This window comes from Struthio camelus, chromosome 17, assembly GCF_040807025.1.
Source record: "Struthio camelus isolate bStrCam1 chromosome 17, bStrCam1.hap1, whole genome shotgun sequence".
Taxonomy (NCBI): Eukaryota; Metazoa; Chordata; class Aves; order Struthioniformes; family Struthionidae; genus Struthio; species Struthio camelus.
The window spans coordinates 7,876,572-7,895,401 of record NC_090958.1 but is presented as its reverse complement, the minus strand read 5'-3'; the positions used below and the strand labels follow the sequence as shown (position 1 = coordinate 7,895,401).

The 18,830-nt window shown below is 51.1% G+C and overlaps 1 protein-coding gene and 1 long non-coding RNA gene across 12 annotated transcripts in view; both read left to right on the top strand.

Annotated features, from left to right (window-relative positions):
• Nucleotides 1–14,767, top strand: part of LOC104152219 (uncharacterized) — a 47,101-nt gene extending 32,334 nt beyond the window's left edge. For 3 of the 4 annotated variants that reach the window (XR_011135214.1, XR_011135216.1, XR_011135212.1), the window contains 3 exons: nucleotides 5,659–5,714; nucleotides 8,656–8,835; nucleotides 13,518–14,767. This is a non-coding gene — a long non-coding RNA (uncharacterized lncRNA). The remainder of the gene's footprint in view (nucleotides 1–5,658; nucleotides 5,715–8,655; nucleotides 8,836–13,517) is intronic. The other variant, XR_011135213.1, reaches the window with a different exon arrangement.
• Nucleotides 14,768–15,153: 386 nt separating this feature from the next.
• Nucleotides 15,154–18,830, top strand: part of MSI1 (musashi RNA binding protein 1) — a 31,073-nt gene continuing 27,396 nt past the window's right edge. For 4 of the 8 annotated variants that reach the window (XM_068910999.1, XM_068910997.1, XM_068910996.1 and 1 more), the window contains exons 1-5: nucleotides 15,186–15,393; nucleotides 15,662–15,702; nucleotides 15,836–15,917; nucleotides 16,034–16,118; nucleotides 16,208–16,276. In XM_068910999.1, coding sequence (XP_068767100.1) covers nucleotides 15,335–15,393; nucleotides 15,662–15,702; nucleotides 15,836–15,917; nucleotides 16,034–16,118; nucleotides 16,208–16,276 — 336 coding nt within the window. In that variant the 5' untranslated portion in view covers nucleotides 15,186–15,334. Of the gene's footprint in view, nucleotides 15,394–15,661; nucleotides 15,703–15,835; nucleotides 15,918–16,033; nucleotides 16,119–16,207; nucleotides 16,277–18,830 lie in introns of all 8 variants that reach the window. The other 4 variants (XM_068911003.1, XM_068911002.1, XM_068910998.1 and 1 more) reach the window with 3 other exon arrangements.

Here is an 18,830-nt window from a genome sequence, read left to right as displayed (position 1 = left end):
GTTCAGGCCTAACTCAGATGTGGCCTTTAGGCCCAGTGCCGTTCTGCAGGCCCCGATGTCCAGCCCTGCAGGAGCCACAGCCTGGGCATCTGCTCGGGCAGCAGCCTGGCGGGGAGTGCGGCCTTCCAGCGGGCTGCGGCTTCAGAGGAAAGGGTGCGGGATGCTGCAATCTGTCCTGCAAGCTGCAGGCAGCCCTTGAGCTGCTGGCAAGATGCTTCTGTTGCCATCTATGGGGTGAAGGATAGGTGCTCCCAAAGCCCTTGCAGGGACTTGTCCTCTGCAACAGAAATATGATGATTTCCAAGGAGGGTCGAACATGTTTCTGTATTAGTGTTTTGACCAGCTTTGTAAAGAGTTGTGCTGTAGGTGGTCTTCATGTTATAACTCTTGAAACTATGTCAACAGCCACATAAATCTATCTCTTCATAAAGGGTAACAGAAAGGAAAGGCTTGTGCCTGACCAGGAGTTTGGCACAGGACGTGTCTGTTGTGATTCTGTTGAAGTTGGCAGTGGTACCTTGTTAGGGCTGAATTTTGCCTAGGGGGCCTTCGTTCGTGTGATGTTAGCACTCGCAAGAAGGAGGCGATCCTCCAGTTACAAGAGGTAACCGGAGGTTGAGCTGTTATACCGAAACTTCCTCTGGAGAGCTGAGGGGCTAGTTCTGCTCTCTCTGGGAGAGACTAAGACTAAAAGGGAAAGCGGAGATTGTCGGTAGCAAAGAGGAAGCTGAGTAGAGCTGAGTAGTTTCAGGGAAATCAGAGGTTTGTTAGCTTTCTGTGTATCGATGTATAGACAGACACTAACTACATTTAATTTCTCTAGACTGCATAGAATTTATATGGATATTCTGCATAATATATATCATCCTAATGGGAGCCTGCACTGGGTGGTTGGGCCGTGCCATTTCAATAAACTGTATCATCTCATCCTGGGCATGAGAATTACTTTGTAGGTCCTAATCCTGTACTTCATTACCAGACAACGCTTTTCCTGCTTGGAAAGAAGGAAATATGGTGAAGCGTCTTGAGGCTGAGGGTAATGAAATAGGCTAGGAATAAAATTAACTGGATAACTGATACAGATGTGTCAGTCACACTTTGCGCCAAAGCCACTGCTGATCGCTGAGAGATACCTGTTCCATCAGGCATTGAGAAGAGGTAGGAAAACAATTTTCAATTCATGGCAGTCTTTTAGAGGCCTGCTGCACACAGCAAATTTGATGCTGTGATAACTGACACTGTTTGTGACAGACAAATCTGTGGCTTGTGTAGTGAAGCAGCTCAGAAGTGCCTGCTGTCGCATACCAAAAGGCTATGGAAATGGTACTTGCTAGGAAAATGTTGTAAGAGGATCCCAACTACCAGAAGCATCTATGAAAGGCCATAAGATAACAGCAAGATTTTTGAGCATAACAGGGAAGTTTTTTTTTTCCCCGAAGGCACAACTGGCATTTAATGGCCTGTTTCTATTGGAAGCTACTAGGTACAGAAAAGAGGATTGCTGAGAAACAAGGTGGTATCAGGAAAACTGATACTCCTGCACCAAAGTATAAAGATAAACTGAACATGTCTGAAGGAGAAGGAAACAATTACAGGAAAGGCTGTTAGTAGAAAACTGCTGGGGTAGGGCAAACGCATCCAGTGCGACAAGTCTAGCATAAATATAGAGAACAATCTTGAAGGTATGACCTTGCCCATCCTTACCAGGTCAGCCCTTTCCTAGATTCTGCTACTGGGAAGATAACCACGTTGGATGGAGAATGGAGGAGTTGCTCTGTCTCTAGCATTGAATACAGGATTATAGTAAACGCAGTCCAGTTCCTTAGTTCTCTGCAGAGCAGTGGGGCTTTTTCAGGAGTTGGGGATCATGTTTTGAATTATGTGCTATGCGATGGGCTTGCAATATGACTCCACGATGAAGAGCAGCTGGTTGCGCCAAATGAATCAGATGGCATTTGTAATGATGCACCTGGATTATCTAAAACTCATACAAAGGACAATGAAATAAATCTGGTCTGTAACATGTATGCTACCTGTAATGCAAGTGCGCATGTGTGAACAGGCAAACTGAAGAGCATAAGAAACGCTGCTAAGAGAAAATTGTATCTCGAGTATGACTTTTACTACGTGAGCCTTTTGGGGAGACTCCCTTGCTGGAGGAATGCCCTGCTGCCCGTGGGGCAGGGCTCTCGCTGGCTGTCACCGTGCGAGCAGTGACAGTCGGCAGCGTGGCCGAGTCACAGTGTACACTTTGCACTTTTAATAATCACCGCAAGTAGTACTAGCTCTTTTCCATGTGTGGGTAAACATTTTCTCTGTAGCTGGTGCCAGGCCAGTATTGTAGCCCACTGCTCACAAATACCTTTGCTTGATGGAGACCATGTCTGCTTTAAGCTGGAATTAAGGATCAGCTGAGACTTCAGTTCCTAAGTCACTTTTAAATGGGACTTAGACTTGTATGTCAGGGAGGGATTTTGGAAAATTGCATCCTATGACATTTTCAATGGGTGAATTCACTGGATCTTTTTCTTTTTCCTGCCCTGAGATACACGAATAACGCATGTGTATGTGAGAGCTACCCCACAGACACAGCTGTGCCAGCCGAGAATCTGGTGTTTCTCTTCTGCTATGACACCACGCTAAGTGACTCAGACCTAATAGTCCCTTGAAAAGAGTGGCCACCGTGAAAATCCTGTGTTCAGCATCCCACACTGTCCTCGAACAAAAGTCAGAGACCTCCCATTTGATTCCATGTAGTAATTAGTTGCAGTGCCCCAGATATGGGAGAGATTAATCCCATGGCTAAGTCTAGAATCGGAGGTCATGCATTCTGATTTTGTTATCAAGAATCACAGTAAAAAAGTTCTTCTTGCAAAGAATATCTGCTGTGTATGGCTTAATACAGAATAAATTGCTTAAAAATACAGGAGCAGTATTCTTCTGTCAGGAACTCTGTAAAAGAAAACACAGTAGAGTTAGTGCTTGCTGACAGTGTGTTTGATATGTCGTTCACTCACATATCTAAATTCCAAATGTCATGGTAAAACAACATTAATTCATTCTCCCATGATGTACTGAACTGCTGAAAATCATTATACTTTTGTGAGACGCGTGCCCCCCCCCCCCCCCATCACCCTGTGGTGGTTGTCTTGTTGAAGCCTGGCTTGCAGGTACCTAGGGTGTCTTTCATAAACTAGTGAGCACACTGTACCTCCCACAAAGCTAACCAAAATCTCGGTAGCTCCTGAGTGCTTGGTAACAAAACCTGTCTGAAACATGCTGCGTGTCTGGCAAAACGAGCGGCAGCTCTTACGAGGTCCTTCCAACCTGGTTGTTTCTCTCACTGCTGTAATTCTCCATGCACACACACAGCCATGCCCATCCCAGGATTTTCTTCTTTCCATGTAGGCCTTCCATGTGGTGACCGACTATTTTATTTTGGAGCCCAAGATCATGGAGCCAGGTTAGAGGATCTCCAAGGGAAGTTTTAAAAGTGTTCAATAAAAGAAGGACTGCAGCAAGAAAAGAAAGCCCTGACTCAAATAGCATTATTCTCTGTCCTTCATCCCTTTGAGGTTCTCCTGCCTTCCCTGTCTTGTGTGTGACCTCCCTTCTCTCCCAACCAGCCGTCTTTCTTTTTTCAGTCTTCCTCCTGCCCCTCACCCTCCTTGTTCACTGGTCTCCCTTTAGGCTTTACTAGTGATCTCCCCCTCCCACGCTTTCTCTCCCTCAGTTTTTCTGATTCTCTAACATAAGACAATTGAATGAGGCCAGACTCCTAAGCCTTAGCTGGGGGTGTGGGGTGAGAGGGAAGAGGCGTTAAGATTTAATGATATTGCCTCTTTAAGGAATCCCTAATTCCTAACACCCATCTCCTCCCCCACCTGAGAACCAATTAAAACTCAATGAATTCAAGTGGAGGCTTTTGTGCATCACATGTGCTTGACTAACAAAGCCTTCTCCATGCTGGAATAAAAGCTGCTATTCAGCAGCCAGTTTGTTCTAATTCAAATCACTTCCACTCCAGCATCCTCTGCCTCCTCGGTCCTCAGCGTTCCCAGGCCTGCCTGCCCTGCCCAGCACTGCGCTCCACCTCGCCAGGGCCACCTTGCTCCCTGGAGCCCAGAGCTCCGTGGGGTTAGTGGGGAGCCCGCGACATTTATGGTCCTACCTCCGGGCAGTCTGCTGGGCTGCGAGGTGACCTTCTGTCGTGGAGGTCCAGGAGCTCCAGCCTTGGTGACTGTCTCCCGTGGGGGCTCTCGTCAGTCTTTGGGAAACAGCTCACGTGTGCGGAGTCCTCAGTGCGGAGACAGAAAACTACCTTGCGCATGGGCAGAGTTCGACCTTCCTTGAAACCTGTGAAAAACCTCTCCTTTCTTCTTTGCTGTGGGGGTTACGCAGATGTGGGGACTCCTGAAGCAGAAGGAGAATCACAAAGCCCTCAAAGTCTCGGCGAGTTTAAATAGTTTGCCCTTGTGCTTTCAGCAGCCTCAGTGTATAAATTGCACTACCTAGAAACTTGAGGATAACTCTGTCCTCTGCCATGCTTTGAAAATGAAAAAGAGGCTTGAACGAGGTAGTCTGGGAGAAAAATATATTTCATTCTATTAACTGATGTCACAGACTTAAAAACCTCACTGCAATATTTTGCAGCTATAGATCTGTCTTTTGGGTGATTTGTGTAGGGAGGCAATTCTCTGTCCAGATGTTGGTCAGGCGATCTTCCTGGTGTAAAGCACTATCTGCTCAGAGCTTCTGTCTGTCCTTACTGATCACAGTGTTACCTGAGCTGCTCACAAAACTGTACAAGTTACATTAGCCGGGCTCTCTTTTCTCTGTTCCCCTAATCTCCTATTGGCAGAGGTTTTTTTTTTTTTTTTGGCTCTTGTGAGAAATCTCTGGGAGAAGCAGGTTGCATGTTTCACTCTGAAGGCAAGGAGATTTGTCCTCCCTCTAATCTCTCCAGAGAGCGAGCTCCAGTGTTGTGGGCCAGCTGCCAAGAAAACTGTCTGCTCTGCTGCAGAGCTGCGGACAGTACATGGCAGTTCCTTTGGTCCTGGAAAATGAGGCTGTCTTAGGGAGTCAGGAAGACGAGGTCTCTTGGGTAGCTGGGACCCGTCCCACAAAGAGCTCTGGAAGTTAAGATGAGCTCTTTGAAGCTGTTTTGATATTCACGGAAGAACCAGTGGTGAGAGGAGAGTTGGGGGTTTACGTGCAGTTAGTGACCTGTGTTGTTTGACAACTGGGGTATTGCGTTGTGAACTCATTTGAACGTCTGTAGGGCTGGTTGTTCTCTTTCTGCGGCAGTGTCTTGAAGCTGTCAAGCATGGCAGGGAATGAGTATTCATGCAAATCAGACAGGGCATGTTGAAGCCTTCTAGTCAACATTTATGAAAGAGAGATTTGAACTCTAACATCACTGTTTGAACATCCCTTAACAGTCCTATTTCTCACTACACATCTGACTCTAATCCCAACTGTTGACAGCAACTAGAGCTGAAGATGTGTTGGTGCTCCCAGAGAGTTTGCTCAGTCCTATGCTTGTCTGTCTTATTCATGTCATTGCAGATTTGGACGTTGAACGCTCCTTTACTGTCAAAAGACTTCTACTTTTTAGTAAATCAGTACAAATTTTTCATCTGGCCTTTTTTTTTGTAGTGCAAGTTGGCCCCCTGTCACAGTGATGTGCATAGGTGAAAACAGTTGTGCTCTGGGTAAGTATGCACAGCCGAGTTTTCTTTGGCAAATTCAGTCCTATGTCTACATAAATGCAAAGGAGTAGGGGCCCTAAAGACACGCAAAACACACTGGGCTCTCAGAGACTGACCCGCAAATTATAAAGAACAGTTCTTTAAGTGACAAGTTAATTTCAGGCAGTGTTATGTGATATCATGGGGACATCAATTTCAGAGTATAATCTGTGTCTGTGAATATGATGAGGGGGAAGAAGATAGGATCTGAAGTTGTTGGATTGAAAAAATACTTTATTCCCTGTGAGTTAGAGAATGGTGACTATTCAAAGGACGTTAAAAAGTATTTGCCTTTACAGCTTTCAGGTTATTTTCTATAGCATGTTCTGTCTAAAGATCTCAAAGCCGTCTTTGAGGTCAGGAAAAAGATCCCATTTTTCAAGTAGAAAAACAGAGTTTCTTGCCCCAAATCACTCAGCCAATCTGTAAGAAGAGGTAAGAGCACGAACACCTCCTGAGCTTTACTTAACCGATCAGTCCTCTTTCTCAAGTCCTCCTGCAAAGTATCTCAACTGTGTTGTAAACTCTTTAAGGCAGGAGGGCTGACAACTGTGTTGCGCCTGCTCAGGGACTGGCACAGCATAGTTGGTCCCTAGATGTTTTTGTAATAAACATGCTTAATTGATGGGAACAGCAGACCTGAACTCTTGAGCTTGCGTGGCTTGGTGGGTAGAACAAGCCCTTCTTTAGTGATGCAGCTGAGCACTCCTTTTATTGAACACTCTGACCTTCGTCTCTGGGGCTCTGCACTTCGTTCCTGTTTCTCGTTAGTGAAATGAGTTTGATGGTCTCAGACCCTTCCTTGCTAGTAAATGGTTTCTACTTCAAAACAAAGTGCAGTTAGTTTGGCGGGAGAGTCCCAGGTCTGACCTAAAACTAAATTACAGCTGACCCTGAGACAGCGAGGCCCCTCCAGGTCAGGGACAAGGGCATTGTCAGGACACCGGGAGCTTGCACTGTAATTAGCAGCAAAGGTATCAAATACCTCTGTTTCTAGCATTCCTGTCCTTAAAGCAACACAAGCATAAAATCTCCAAATTTCTTCTGTTGCAGTCCTGCTGAAAAAGTGGAAAGTAAGACTGAACAAACTCGTATTGATTTGCTTTTTCTCTGTTCTGCAGTAAATCCCTCCCCATCTTAAACTGACTCCCACAATCCCTTGTTCCCCCAGCATCTGGGAATGAATTTACCAGACACTGCATTGCTTTCAGGGCTCCAGAATGACCAACGAACCTGAGCACGTTTTGCCTGACTAGCAGCAGTGTGTAAGAGGAGCTTTCCCACTTCAAAAATTTGCTTGGCTTCAGAGCTGCTTTCCCAGCAAACATCCCTTCTCTCCCCAGGTTTCTTCAAACACCAGAGAGGCTTTTTCAGATTCACCCTACAAAATGTAGTTTGTTTTAAATACATTTTACAAGATATCACAGGAACCTGATAACTTCCTAGGTTTGAAAAATGTTTGAGCTAGCTTTCTTGGCTTCTAGCAGAGGCCACTGAGCAGAGGACAGGGTGGGTTTGCAGCTGAGACCCAGGGAGGCTATAGATTCTCTGAGCATTATGCGATTGAGCTAGTCACCTAGGCCAGCACATACAAAGAAATACTGATCTTGGGCACACACCTTGAGACACCACACACTTGTTTTTCAGAATTGCTGCATACCCAGGGCCTCCACAGGCCCTGTTTGGAAACAGGAACATTTATAGCATCTCCAGGTTTTCAACACAAATGCTCACAATCAATGGGAAGTTTTGAAAAATGGGGCCTTTACTGCCTCACTCTTTCCATCTGTCACAAGTGGGCAGTTTCCAAACCCCAAGGGCATTGGTGAAGTAGAGAACTTGGTGATCCCCAGAGCGGAAATGCTGGAGCAGGGCAGGACAGACTAAACAAGGCTTCCAAAAACACCCATGTAATCAGATTACAAGTCCAGTGAGTCAGGATGCTGCAAGCCTGAGTATGATCCCACTCTCTCCAGTGTAACTCCCCTCTTCTGCTGGCTCTAGAGCTGCGCCCATCACTCCTGCGAACAGGAGAGCCCAATCGTACTGTTCAGTCTGGCAGGTAGACGGAACCGAAAGTTTAAATTACAAACATTTAATTAGATTAACTTTTTCTAGGAGCCTAAAGATTTATGATATTAATGTTCCGCATTTTGATACCTGTATCTTGACAGAAACTTTGAATTGTACCTGTTACTGTTTCATTCCTATTTTTAGGAAAGGTGTGGTTCCAATATATGTTGTGCTCTGCCACTGTGAGAGAGTTTCCCTCTGCCCCTCTGCATCCCCCCATTTTTGGCAGAGTGTCTCCCCTTTGCTTACGTACCAGCTTTGTGCTGAAGAATGTCCTGGACAGCTACTTTGGAGGGAGCTGGTGGCTCGCTATTGTGGTGCCTTGGCCACCGGCCAGCTAGGAGCTTTGAGAGTACTGCTTGTGAATCTTTTCTTGCTCCTGGTGGGAAAAGAGGCAGTGACTCAGTTTACTTCAGCTATGAGGTCGCGTGGGCATGTAATAGGTGGGAAAGTTCTGTCCAGGACAGAAAAGTGGAATAAGGACCCTAATGTAGCAAAATCAGCCTTGAGGGAAATCCAGAGCAGGCAAAGGCGTGAAAAGATAAATGCTCAGAAGCTGTGAAAAGTGAGCAGAAGATACAAGGGCAAGAACAGACAAGTAGCAGCAGGAACAAAATATTTTCCACTAGATTATGAGCGGTGCAGAATCAGAGCATGTCTACAGTTAGAGGTCAGCTCCCTGGGTCTGTGGGCAGAGGGGAATCACTGTGGCTTGGGACCAAAGAACGGGTTTTGAGCCTTTTTCAGTTCTAAACTCAACATACTTAAAGGCTGGTTTAGGTTGTCACAGCTAGAGGCCTTAGCAACAATCCACTCATTTCACATGCCCTAGCCTGAAAGGATCAGGAGCCTATAAGCCTGAGTGAAGATGGTGTGCATGAAGCAGTGTGTCAACTCCCTGGAAAAAAAAACAAGAAAACCCCACGTCCTTCTCCAGGGGATATCGTTCCTGGCCCCAGAGCATCTGCTGTAGAAAGACAGGAGTTGTTCTTCTACGTACAACACCCGTTAGGTGAGTTTGTGCCGTGCTTGGTAAGGTGAGCATTGAATATTCTTCAACAGCAAACAGAAGAACTACCAGAGATGACTACAAATGCACTGGGTTCCCTGCAGTCTCTCTCTTTGGCCTCCCTTCCCCCATCCAGCAGGGAGGAGGCTTGGGCAGGGAGTTACTTGCACAAAGCAGCTAAGCTGCTCCTGCAGCCTGAAGAGGGGAGCTTTGCCTGGGAAGACACTGGTGTCTGTCTTGATTAGGATGTGATGCCTGATGTAAGTCATGTGACAAGTACAAACAAAATACCTTGGCAAAACCTTGAGGAACCAGGACAGCCTGAGCTGCTTAAGGAGATTTACAGCATGTATTTCTGTCCTGTGCACTTGCCTTGGTCTGAACCTTTCCTGTCTCAGGAGCTCCAGCATGCACCCTGGATTTTAAAGATGCCTCTTTTCTGCTCATTCCCCAAATGATCTCTAGACCGTCTCAATTTTGTTAAGTTTAACAGTGTAGCCCCAGTTGCTTTACACCATCACAGTACCAGAATGCTATAAAGGTGTCTTCTGGGAAACGCTGTTGGGATTTGTGGAGCAAAGGTCCCGTCAGCTTAGATTAGAAAATAATCTTGAAGAAATGGGAGAGTTAAAGGCCAGTGCGAGTGTTACAGCAGAGTTAGGAAGTCGCCTATGTCCTGAAAGAGAGGGGATGAAGAAACAGCTTCCACTCCCTCAGCTCCTCTTTATATGTTGGGTCGAAAGTTCCCCATTTGCTGCTGTCAATGCCTTTTCCTTCTGGGAGCTGCTCAGAGGCAGTGCTGGCACCCGGATGCTGAGCCTCCACCCAGCATCTTGGCAGAAGAGTCGGTCCTCCTTCTTCTGAGCCCTCCTCTCCTCTTCTTCCCCTGTTCCTTAGACTCAGCTGCCTTTACAGTGGATTTTAGAGGTCTTTGACATGGTGCCGACCTCAGCCCCAGATGAATAATTCACATGTGCGTCAGAACTGCGGAGGACGCACAGATCAACTGATAGTGCAGTGTCACGGAGCTCTGCCTGAGAGAAGTCGTTCCTGGAGGCCAGCAGCCAGGCTGCCGGGCACCCAGCAGTGCCACCGCCGAAACACCAGAAAGCTGGCTCCTCAGTTTTTTTCACTAGACCTTGGGATTTTCCTTTATAATACAGAAACCCCTTTTGTCTAAGATGCCTTGCAACCATTGGCTGGCAGATGCTCTCAAACCTGACCCAGGCGTTCTCTTGATAACACTATTTATCCAACCTGCTCCCAGATCTTTTCTCCAGGCCTGGCAATGTTTGATGCAGCCCAGCCCCAAGCTGCACCGTTCCTTGTCATGACACATCCCTGTGGACCGCAGCTTATAAACGTCTCCATTTTATTCCTGTCTCCTTCTCTAGCCTTTGTCTATGTTTTCCACACAGTGGAACTCCCCTTTCTATTGGACAAGCTCTCAAGTTTTGCCTCCTTTACTCCAAACTCTTTCTGTTGTTTCACCTAACGAGATGAAGAAATTGCAGAAACTGAAGATCAAAAGCAATGACAAGAGGTCACCTCTCTGCAGTAAGCAATGACACAGTATAACCTGATCACCAAAGAGACGTTTGTCTAATTTCTTCTTAAAAATCTTTATCGATGGGAATTCCTCAGCCTTCCTGGCCAACCTCTTCCATCTTAAGCTGTCCTCATAGTTGCTAAGTTTTTTTAATGTCTAACCTTAATCTCCTTCTCTGCAAGCTGAGCCAATTGTCCTATCCCCTATAAACACAAGGGACAGTTTAATCAATGTCCTCTTTAAAACAGTCTAGCACATTTGGTGCATTTCTGTTGCATCCTCGCCTCAACTTCTCTTTTCCCTGGTGGTAGGGAAATGGATCCCTCCATATCATCCCACTCTGCGCTCTGATCTTCTTGGTGAGGAAGGGAAGAGCAGGAGACAATGCTCCACTTCTAGAGTGGGGAAGAGCCTGTTAAGAGAGGGCTGATGGTCAGGAGAGGTGCCTTTCGCACAGATTGCTGGAGAGGACCAGGGAGAGGTTAGGTAAGAGTAAAGATGGAATAGGACACAGACTGATTAAAGTCTGCAGCAAATGGTAATTAGGAAGTTAGGGGGAAGGTGGAGTCCAGACCACCTTTGAGGGGAGAAGTCCCATTTTTCACTTCTGCTGTTGTTTTCTATCCTATATATGCAATCTTTGGACAGTTTGCTTCATTGAGAAAGAAGATGAAGGGGAAGTGAAGATGCCTTCAGCTCACCCCTGAAGAGGGGAACCCTTGCAGCGCATCGTGCGGAGCTGGCTCCCGCAGGGCCCAGGCTGGGCACCAGCGGGCTCTGGGCTGCTGCGTGCCCCCGCTCCGGGCGCAGAGCAGCTCAGGTGGGACTGGCTGCATGGGACATGCCTCCTCCCGTGTTTGCTGTGCCATTTTGAAAAGGTTCGTGGAAGCCAGATGCACAAGATAATTCCTAGAGCTCGTAGGGAGGGAGAATAGCGAGAAGGGTGTGCTGATTTTTCCCTTAGCTATCACCTCTAGGACAGTAAGTGGAAGCTTGCAATCTCCTCCCACTGTCCTTCAGAGACCTTTTTCTCCCCTTTTCTGCTGAATCCCTATTTGCCATGTTTTGTTTTGTTTTGTTTTTTCTAGAGATCCAAATGGTATTTTGCTTTCATTTTCCTTCCAGTGCAGACTTCTTTCCCTTTTTGAGGAGACCCCAGTCTCTTTTGCTGTTTTGTGGTAATCAGGGTACTCGCCTTTCTTCCTCCTTTCTTCCAGTTATCTCAGGTCTCTGTATTTACTCTTCATAGTCCAGTTCTTTGGCTCTTTTTCCCCCCCCATCTGAAACCTGTTTCTCCTCTCTTTTCCTGTCTTTCATGCAGCCCTATTCCTGTCCTGTACTCTTTCCCACCCTGTCCTTAGGTGCTTTGCACCATATAGCCTATTTTCCAACCATGAATCTTGCTTAACGCGGTTTCTTACATTAGCGAAGAAATCCTGGATGTGCTTTTGCAGCCATTCCTCTTTTATTATTACTGACTCTATGCCTCTTCCCCTCCAACCTGAGTCAACTCTAAATAATTCAGTTTCTCTAGATACTATATCCCCCTTCCAGACACGCACACATACCTGGAGGTTCACAGCCTTTAGCCGTTCAGTCGGGGTAGATATTCTCCCCGTTTGTACCTAACTCCTTGCCCCAAGCCAGTTCCCGCCACGCAGGAGGATAGCTGAGCGCTTTCCGTTGAGGCAGACACCAGTTGCTGCCTCGCGCACTGGCCGGCGGGAGTTTTTACCATCAGCCTCTCCAGAGGGTGAGCATCATTTCCAAAGCATGCATGAGCATAACTGGAAGCCACTGCCGACAGACTGGCATTGCCCCCAGGCTGCCTAGAGAGCTGCAGTTAATATCTTCCAGGTTTGCATGTTCAGTATCGTAACGCAAATATTACAAAAATTATTTGGATTCCAACTCAAGTTTGTTTATTAACCGGCCAAACTAAATGAAAAGCAAAACTTCTCGTAGTACCCGTTTGCCAAAACCTCCTGGCTCCTGGATAGAGAAAGGTCTCCAAGACACAATCTCTCCCTAAGCCTTATATGATGAGGGAGGAAAAGAGGCGGCTGCCACCCTGCCCCTCCCCTAACCTCGTTTCTTGGAACCTCCCTCTGGTCATGAATAACTCCAGTGTCTGCCCCTGGTGCTGGGCAGAGCTTTGCCAGTCGTGGTCCTCTGCAGGAAATGGACATGATTTTGATAGTGTCACTCTACCACACACAAGACGCTGAATAGCTGCAAGAAAACTGAGCAGTTTTGTTAATCTCACTGGTGTTTGGCAACCTCTCAGCAGCAGCCACAGAGGCACTACAGCTGTCTGTCTGCAGACCCAGGAATACAATGCTGCATTATTTTATATTCAGCAGATCATCTTTCCAATCATAAGGCCTGGAATGTTTTATATATTTACTTCTCCATGAGGAAAGCTTCCCACTGTCACTAATCAACAGATTTTTCAAGACCTGCTGTCTTGTGTGTTATAAAGATAAACGCACTGATATTTACAAAGCGCTTTGGGGTCCTAAAGTGGAAATACAAAATATTGCATGTATATTTTGGAAAGGGCCTTGGAATAAATAGTGTCATTCCCAATGATGCAAGTCCAACCACATCCTCCATCCAAATCCTTCTGAAGACTCAATTTTTTTTCCTCTGAGCTTCACAAATGTTAACTCAAATTGATCCTGTTCTCCCTTCTCCAGTAGTATTTTGGTGGAGAAAAAGAGAGTGAAATAACATGCAAAATGCAAAAAAGATACATGATGAAGTATTTAACATTGTGTCCTTCAGAATAATCTACTTTGTCTCATAAATAATACACAATTATAAAGATGCACTTTTAGTAAACCAAGAGATGTTATCACTTAGTGTGTCCAGCACCTCTCTCTCTCTTCACTCTTGTGCTTAATTAGCACTAATACTATGCCTCGGGTGGGTAATCGTGGAGGAAGGAAACCTGGTGCGTTTGGGCCATGCAGCAGGCAGCAGGCGCAGCTGTCTAGCCGCCCAGCCGCCCTCCAGATTTCGCGGGACATACAAGGGAGGCGGCTGAGATATGGCCCCAGCACTGCTGCTTCCGCCGCTGCCAGCTGCGGTGCCACCCCTGCGGGTCATTATTTATATTTCTCTTCTCCCCCAGTTCAGCTCTGTCTCAAGACACCTCCACCCAAAGCAGTGATTTCAGCCCTGTGGAATGACCAGAGAAGCAGCTCAGCCTGCAGAAGCGCAACCCGGCCTGAAGCCAGCGGGAGCCGGGGCTGCCCAGCGCCGCGGCTGGATGCCACCTAGCCAAATTTCCCACGGGCCGCACCCAGGTCTTTAGTTTCGAGAGTGTCGCTGTGCCCAGGTAGGGGGCCGGGCGTCGGGGGGTCGCCGACCTAGCTTGGGAAACGGACCTGGTGAACCTGGCGGTTCAGCAGAGCTGAGAGGCAGAAGGTGAATTTAACCTGTAGCTGCAGCCGCAGGCAGGACGAGACCACGTAACAAAACAGAGACTCTGCCCAGCTGCTGCAAGGCAGCGTCAAACCAGAGGGGCTCAGTTCCTCTCCAGGGTGGAGACTGGGTGTATCAGGCAGCAGGAGACCAGGGAACACATGGAGAAACTGTCATGAAAGAAGAGGAAGAGAGGTCCAAGGAGGATGGCAGCGCCTTGACAGCTTTTTGCCACCTTGGTGTAGGCAGTAAGAGAAGGTACGGGGGGAAGGCTTGTGCTTGGGAGGAAGATAGAGAGGTGCGTGGGGAACACCCAGCTTTTTCAGAACTGAGCAGCACTGAGGCACACGCCCAGAGAAGCCCAGTGGCTCGGTATGCTGCAATGCCACCACGTAATGAGGGGCACACAGCGACTGCCACTGGGATTTGGCACACTGCTGCGTTCTGCCACGCCACAAACGCACACCAGTGCCCTTTTGCAGAGCAGCGTGCCATGCAGTCAGGGCAAAGAGGCTAAAACTCTTCTGCGAGTCTAGATGTGCAGGTGACAACCAGCATTTCGTTTCTTCCCAGCTAAGGAGCTCCGCTCACACGTGCCAGGTTGCCCAAGAAGCGAGGCAGCAAGTGCACAGACCTGCTTTAAAAACCATCAGCACGTGCATGAACTTGTGCAACAGCGAAGAGAGCCTGCAACTTGGAGCAGGTCGGTCTGTTAATTCATACGAGCGAGAGGCTGCGCAGCACCTCAGGCCGGTCTCACCAGCACCCCGAGAGCTGCCGGTAGAGAAGGGAGCAGAGTGGGCTGCAGCCTACCAGCTGCCCCAGCACCGCCGTGCCCGCAGCAGTGCTCAGCAGCCCCGGGGCTCTCCATGCCAGCCCACGGGCACTGCCTGGCCGCGGCCGTGCCCCGCTCCCCCGCGGGGGCCCCTCATGCTCCGCGCAGGACCCCGAGGGCAGGCTCGGGGCAAGCTGGGGGGCCGGGGGCTGCCGCCGGGAGGCGCCCCCGGCGAGGAGGCTCGGCCCGGCCCGGCGCCCGCCCCGCGGCGGCAGGTCACCGGCTGCGCCGGGGGCAGCGGGGCCGCCGCCGCCGGCCCGAGCGCACCGAGCGAGGCCTCGCCGCCCCCGCGGCTCCGGCAGGGCGCTCCCCGCGGCGGGGCCGCGGCCCTTTGTCCGCCGCCCCCGGGCAGGTGCGGGCGGCGCGGCGCGGCCGGGGACAAAGCGGTGGTGGCGGTGGCGGGTAGCCCCGGGGCTCGCTGCGTCCGTCCATCCGTCCGGGCGCCCCTGGCGGCGGCGGCCCCGGCCCGGCCCGGCCGGCGCCGGCGGCGGGTTTTATGCGCGCGGCGGCCGGCGGGGTGGGAGGAGCCGGGCAGGTTGTGCCCGCCGGGCCCTCCTCCCTCGCTCGCTCCCCGCCCGGCGGAGAGGGGTCGGGGGAGGGGGCAGCATGGCCTGTCCGTCCGGCCCCTTTTGCGGCGCTCATCTGCCCCGGGAGTGCGGCGCGGCTCCTCGCAGGGAGAAGAGCTCCGAATGGAGACCGACGCCAGCCAGCCCGGCCTCGCCTCCCCGGACTCCCCGCACGACCCCTGGTACCGGCGCGGCGGGCGGCGCCGGGCGGCGGCCCCCCCCCGCCCCCCGGCCGCCGCCCCCCCGCCGCCGCCCCCTCCCCCCGGCCCCGGCCGCCCCGGCCCGGGCAGGCGCGGCGGCGGCGGCGGCGGCGGTGCCGCTGCCAACATGGCCGATGCTCGCCCTCCCCTCCCCGCCGGCGGCCCGGCCCGCCGCTACCGCCACCGCCGCGGCGGCGCGGGGCAGCCCCCGGCGCGGCCCCGCTCACGGCTCTCTCCCTTCCTCCCGCAGCAAAATGTTCATCGGGGGACTGAGCTGGCAGACCACGCAAGGTGAGGCCGCGGGGCGCCCGCACCTGCCGGGGCCGGGCCGGGCCGGGGGGGGCTGCGCCGGGCGGGCGGGCGGGCCGGGCGGGCACCCGCGCTGCGCTGCGCTCAGCTGCGCTCTGCTCCGCTCCGCTCGCAGAGGGCTTGCGGGAGTACTTCGGGCAGTTCGGCGAGGTGAAGGAGTGCCTGGTGATGCGGGACCCGCTGACAAAGAGATCCAGGTGAGGAGGCCGCGCCGGCTCCTCCCTTCGCCCCCCGCCCGGGCCTGGCCGCCACTTTAACCAACTTTCTTTCTTCTCTCCGCATCCCCCTCTCCTGCCCGGCCTGCGGGGCTCAGGGGCTTCGGGTTCGTCACCTTCATGGACCAGGCCGGCGTCGACAAGGTTCTGGCCCAATCCAGACATGAGCTGGACTCCAAGACGGTGAGATGACTTCTCTCATCTCCGGGGTGCATTGGCCGGCGGAGCGGCCGCGCTCAGAGCAGCTATCGATTGTGGCGTTTGATTTCCAGTTAGAGGCTGTAAACTATCGATTACTGATAAAGATTGATCGGCCCGTTCTCCACCCCACTTATCAGCTGGTAAAGTAGCTGCTGTCTGAGCTCGGGGTTTGGTATCGATCAGTGACCGAATGTCCGGATATTGATTTGTGAATCCTTGGTTATGGTTTTCATCCTGCCCATTGATTGCGAGGCCCCTTTGAGAAGTGACCGTGGCACTCCGTGAGGTGGGACAACCGAGTACGTTTGAGGCGAGGCTTTGCCCCAGAAACGAAGGCGCGTGTGTCGAGGGAGAAGGGAGATGCTGCCTGGCCCCCGTGCGCGTGCTCGGCCTTTCCGGTGAGCACCGCTCCTTCCCCGGAGGTGCGCATCCCCCCGACACTGCTCGCTCCTTGCAGAATCCAAGGCCCTGTTTTCTTCAGCCGTAGCTGCTGCCTCTGCAGGTCTGCGTTTGCCCCTCGGTAGAGAGCGTTTGTTCCTTGTACCCCGGAGACTCTCTTGTGATTTCCCCAGACGAAGTGTTTGTAACGGTCGTGAGGGTTCAAGACTTTATTGTCTCCCAGCGTGGCTAGTGCCTGCCCATGTGGGCCACCAACCGCCTTTCAAAACATCAGCCGTGGCTCCAGCCCTTGCTGCGCAAGTAAAAGCTGTTCAGAGAGCCCTTGGCTGGGCTCGTGGGCAGATTTTGGTAGCTCCCTGGGTCTGTGGTGTGCGATACCCACGGCTGCATTGCACGTTGGTAGCGCTGGGGAGATGTGTCGGCTGTTTTGGGGGGTGGGGGTGGAGGTCTGAGTGGGAGGTCCTTTCTCTGTAGTTTTAGTGGCTTGCCTCCTCTCGAATTCCTTTTTCTTATTGCTGCCCTGGGGGTGAAGGTGAGGGTAGGGTAGGGGGGAGCGGCGGGGGCTAGGAAGGGGTGACAGGATGAAAGAAGAAGTTCCAGCTCCAAGCGTGGACTAACGAGGAGTCCAAAAGTGTAACTTTAATTCCCGGGCGGTAGCTCAGACATCCTCCTCTTTATCCGAGCAGAATGGAGAGGGCGGGAGAGCGAGACCCCCTTTCTTAAGGTTTACGGCGTGAGTTGCAGTGAGATTTATGTCTGTTCCTGTTTAACTGCATGGATCGCTCCCTTTGATGTGTACAGGTCCTTCCTCCCCATGGGAACTCCTGGTTAAACCTATCCCAGCCTTCCTTGCTGAGGGTGGATTCCCAGGACTCTTAAACCTCATTTCTTCATGAGGGATGTAAAGTGAGTTTTGCTCTGGGGGAGGGTTATGATACAGTGTTTTGTGGAGGGCCCAGGGTTTTCGTTTTTCTCTTTCTTTTTTTTAATAGCCTGTGTAAACACGGTGTCTGATCAGCTAGTCCCGTCATTGAGTCTGTGGACTGGCGCAGACCCCTCGTGAAAAGGCAAGTGGCGGGTGTCTGTAGCAGTAGTAATCCAGAAAGCGTTTTGGGGATAGGAACGAGGTGAAATCCACGGTCTCCGTTCTTCCGTCCGAGCGGCCGCTGCCGCTTGCCTCTCTGCAGCCCGCGGCGTGGGCCGCCAGGGAGGGCAGGGAAGGGGCGGCCGGGGAAGCCGCTGCAGGAGAACACAAGGGCCTCGTGGCGGGGGCGCGCGGGGACTGGCCAGCCATTGCGATTCCCTGCCGCATCCGCTCCGCGCGGCGGGTCGGGGCGGCAAAGGCAGCGGCAGCAGTTTCGCCAGAGCCCTCCCTTTGTTAGGAACTTCCATCCTTTCCCCCCTCCTTTCTGTTTTTTACTTTGCTCTGTTTTAAACTGGGTCAAACGTTACGGGGTATGTTGCCAGGTGAGAGATGGGTGGTGGTGTGCTGCATGGAGCCTCGTGTGCCTGCTTGGCCCAGGGCCTCTGCTGTGAGTCATGGGTTAAATGGCACAAACTCATCTCAGTTCTAATTTAGGCTTTCGTAAAACTTTGCAGGAAAAGGCCTGGTGTCCTGCAAGGGGATAGCCTCCTCCCTCGGCTAGGTGTCTCCTGGTAAACGGTGTCTGCCCAACTTGTTGCTCCATTGTTTTCCAGCTCTTCCTATCCTATCCTAGCGAGTGTTGTTGGCCTGATTCTCTGGGGAAACCTTGTGCTTTTCAGACTTCTCTTTGTTTGTAAGCTAGATAGCGGCAGCCTACAGGGTTATTTATGGAAATGCTTGATATGAGAATTGGCTTTGCAGTCTCAAGGTAAAAGATTTGCCTGACTTAGTAAAGCTGCAGCTGGCCGCTGCCTTGAGCTTCTTCTTTATGTGCTCGGGAAAGAGCAGTCCTGGAGATGCAGGGTTGCTGTATTGTTTCTTTGTTGCTATCGCTGAGTTTTTGTCGGGTTTGTCTTTGGTGGTGGAGGGAGTGATGTGAACCTCCGATGGCAGGGCTGGCTAAGGGAACGGAGCTAGCTGTGGAGGTGCGAAGAATGAGCGAACCTAGTCAAAGCATCACAGATGTGGCTTTTGAGGTCTCGTGGGTCCTTCCCTGCCCTCCCCCCGCTCTCGGATAGCGAGGGCGCTGGTACCAGCCGGGTTCATGTACGAGTTATGTGATCTTTGCCATTACACAGTGCTAGGTGGCCTGAAGAGCGTTACCGAGGAGCCCGAGCCCGGCTGCCGGTACACCTGCGACGTCAGAGGGA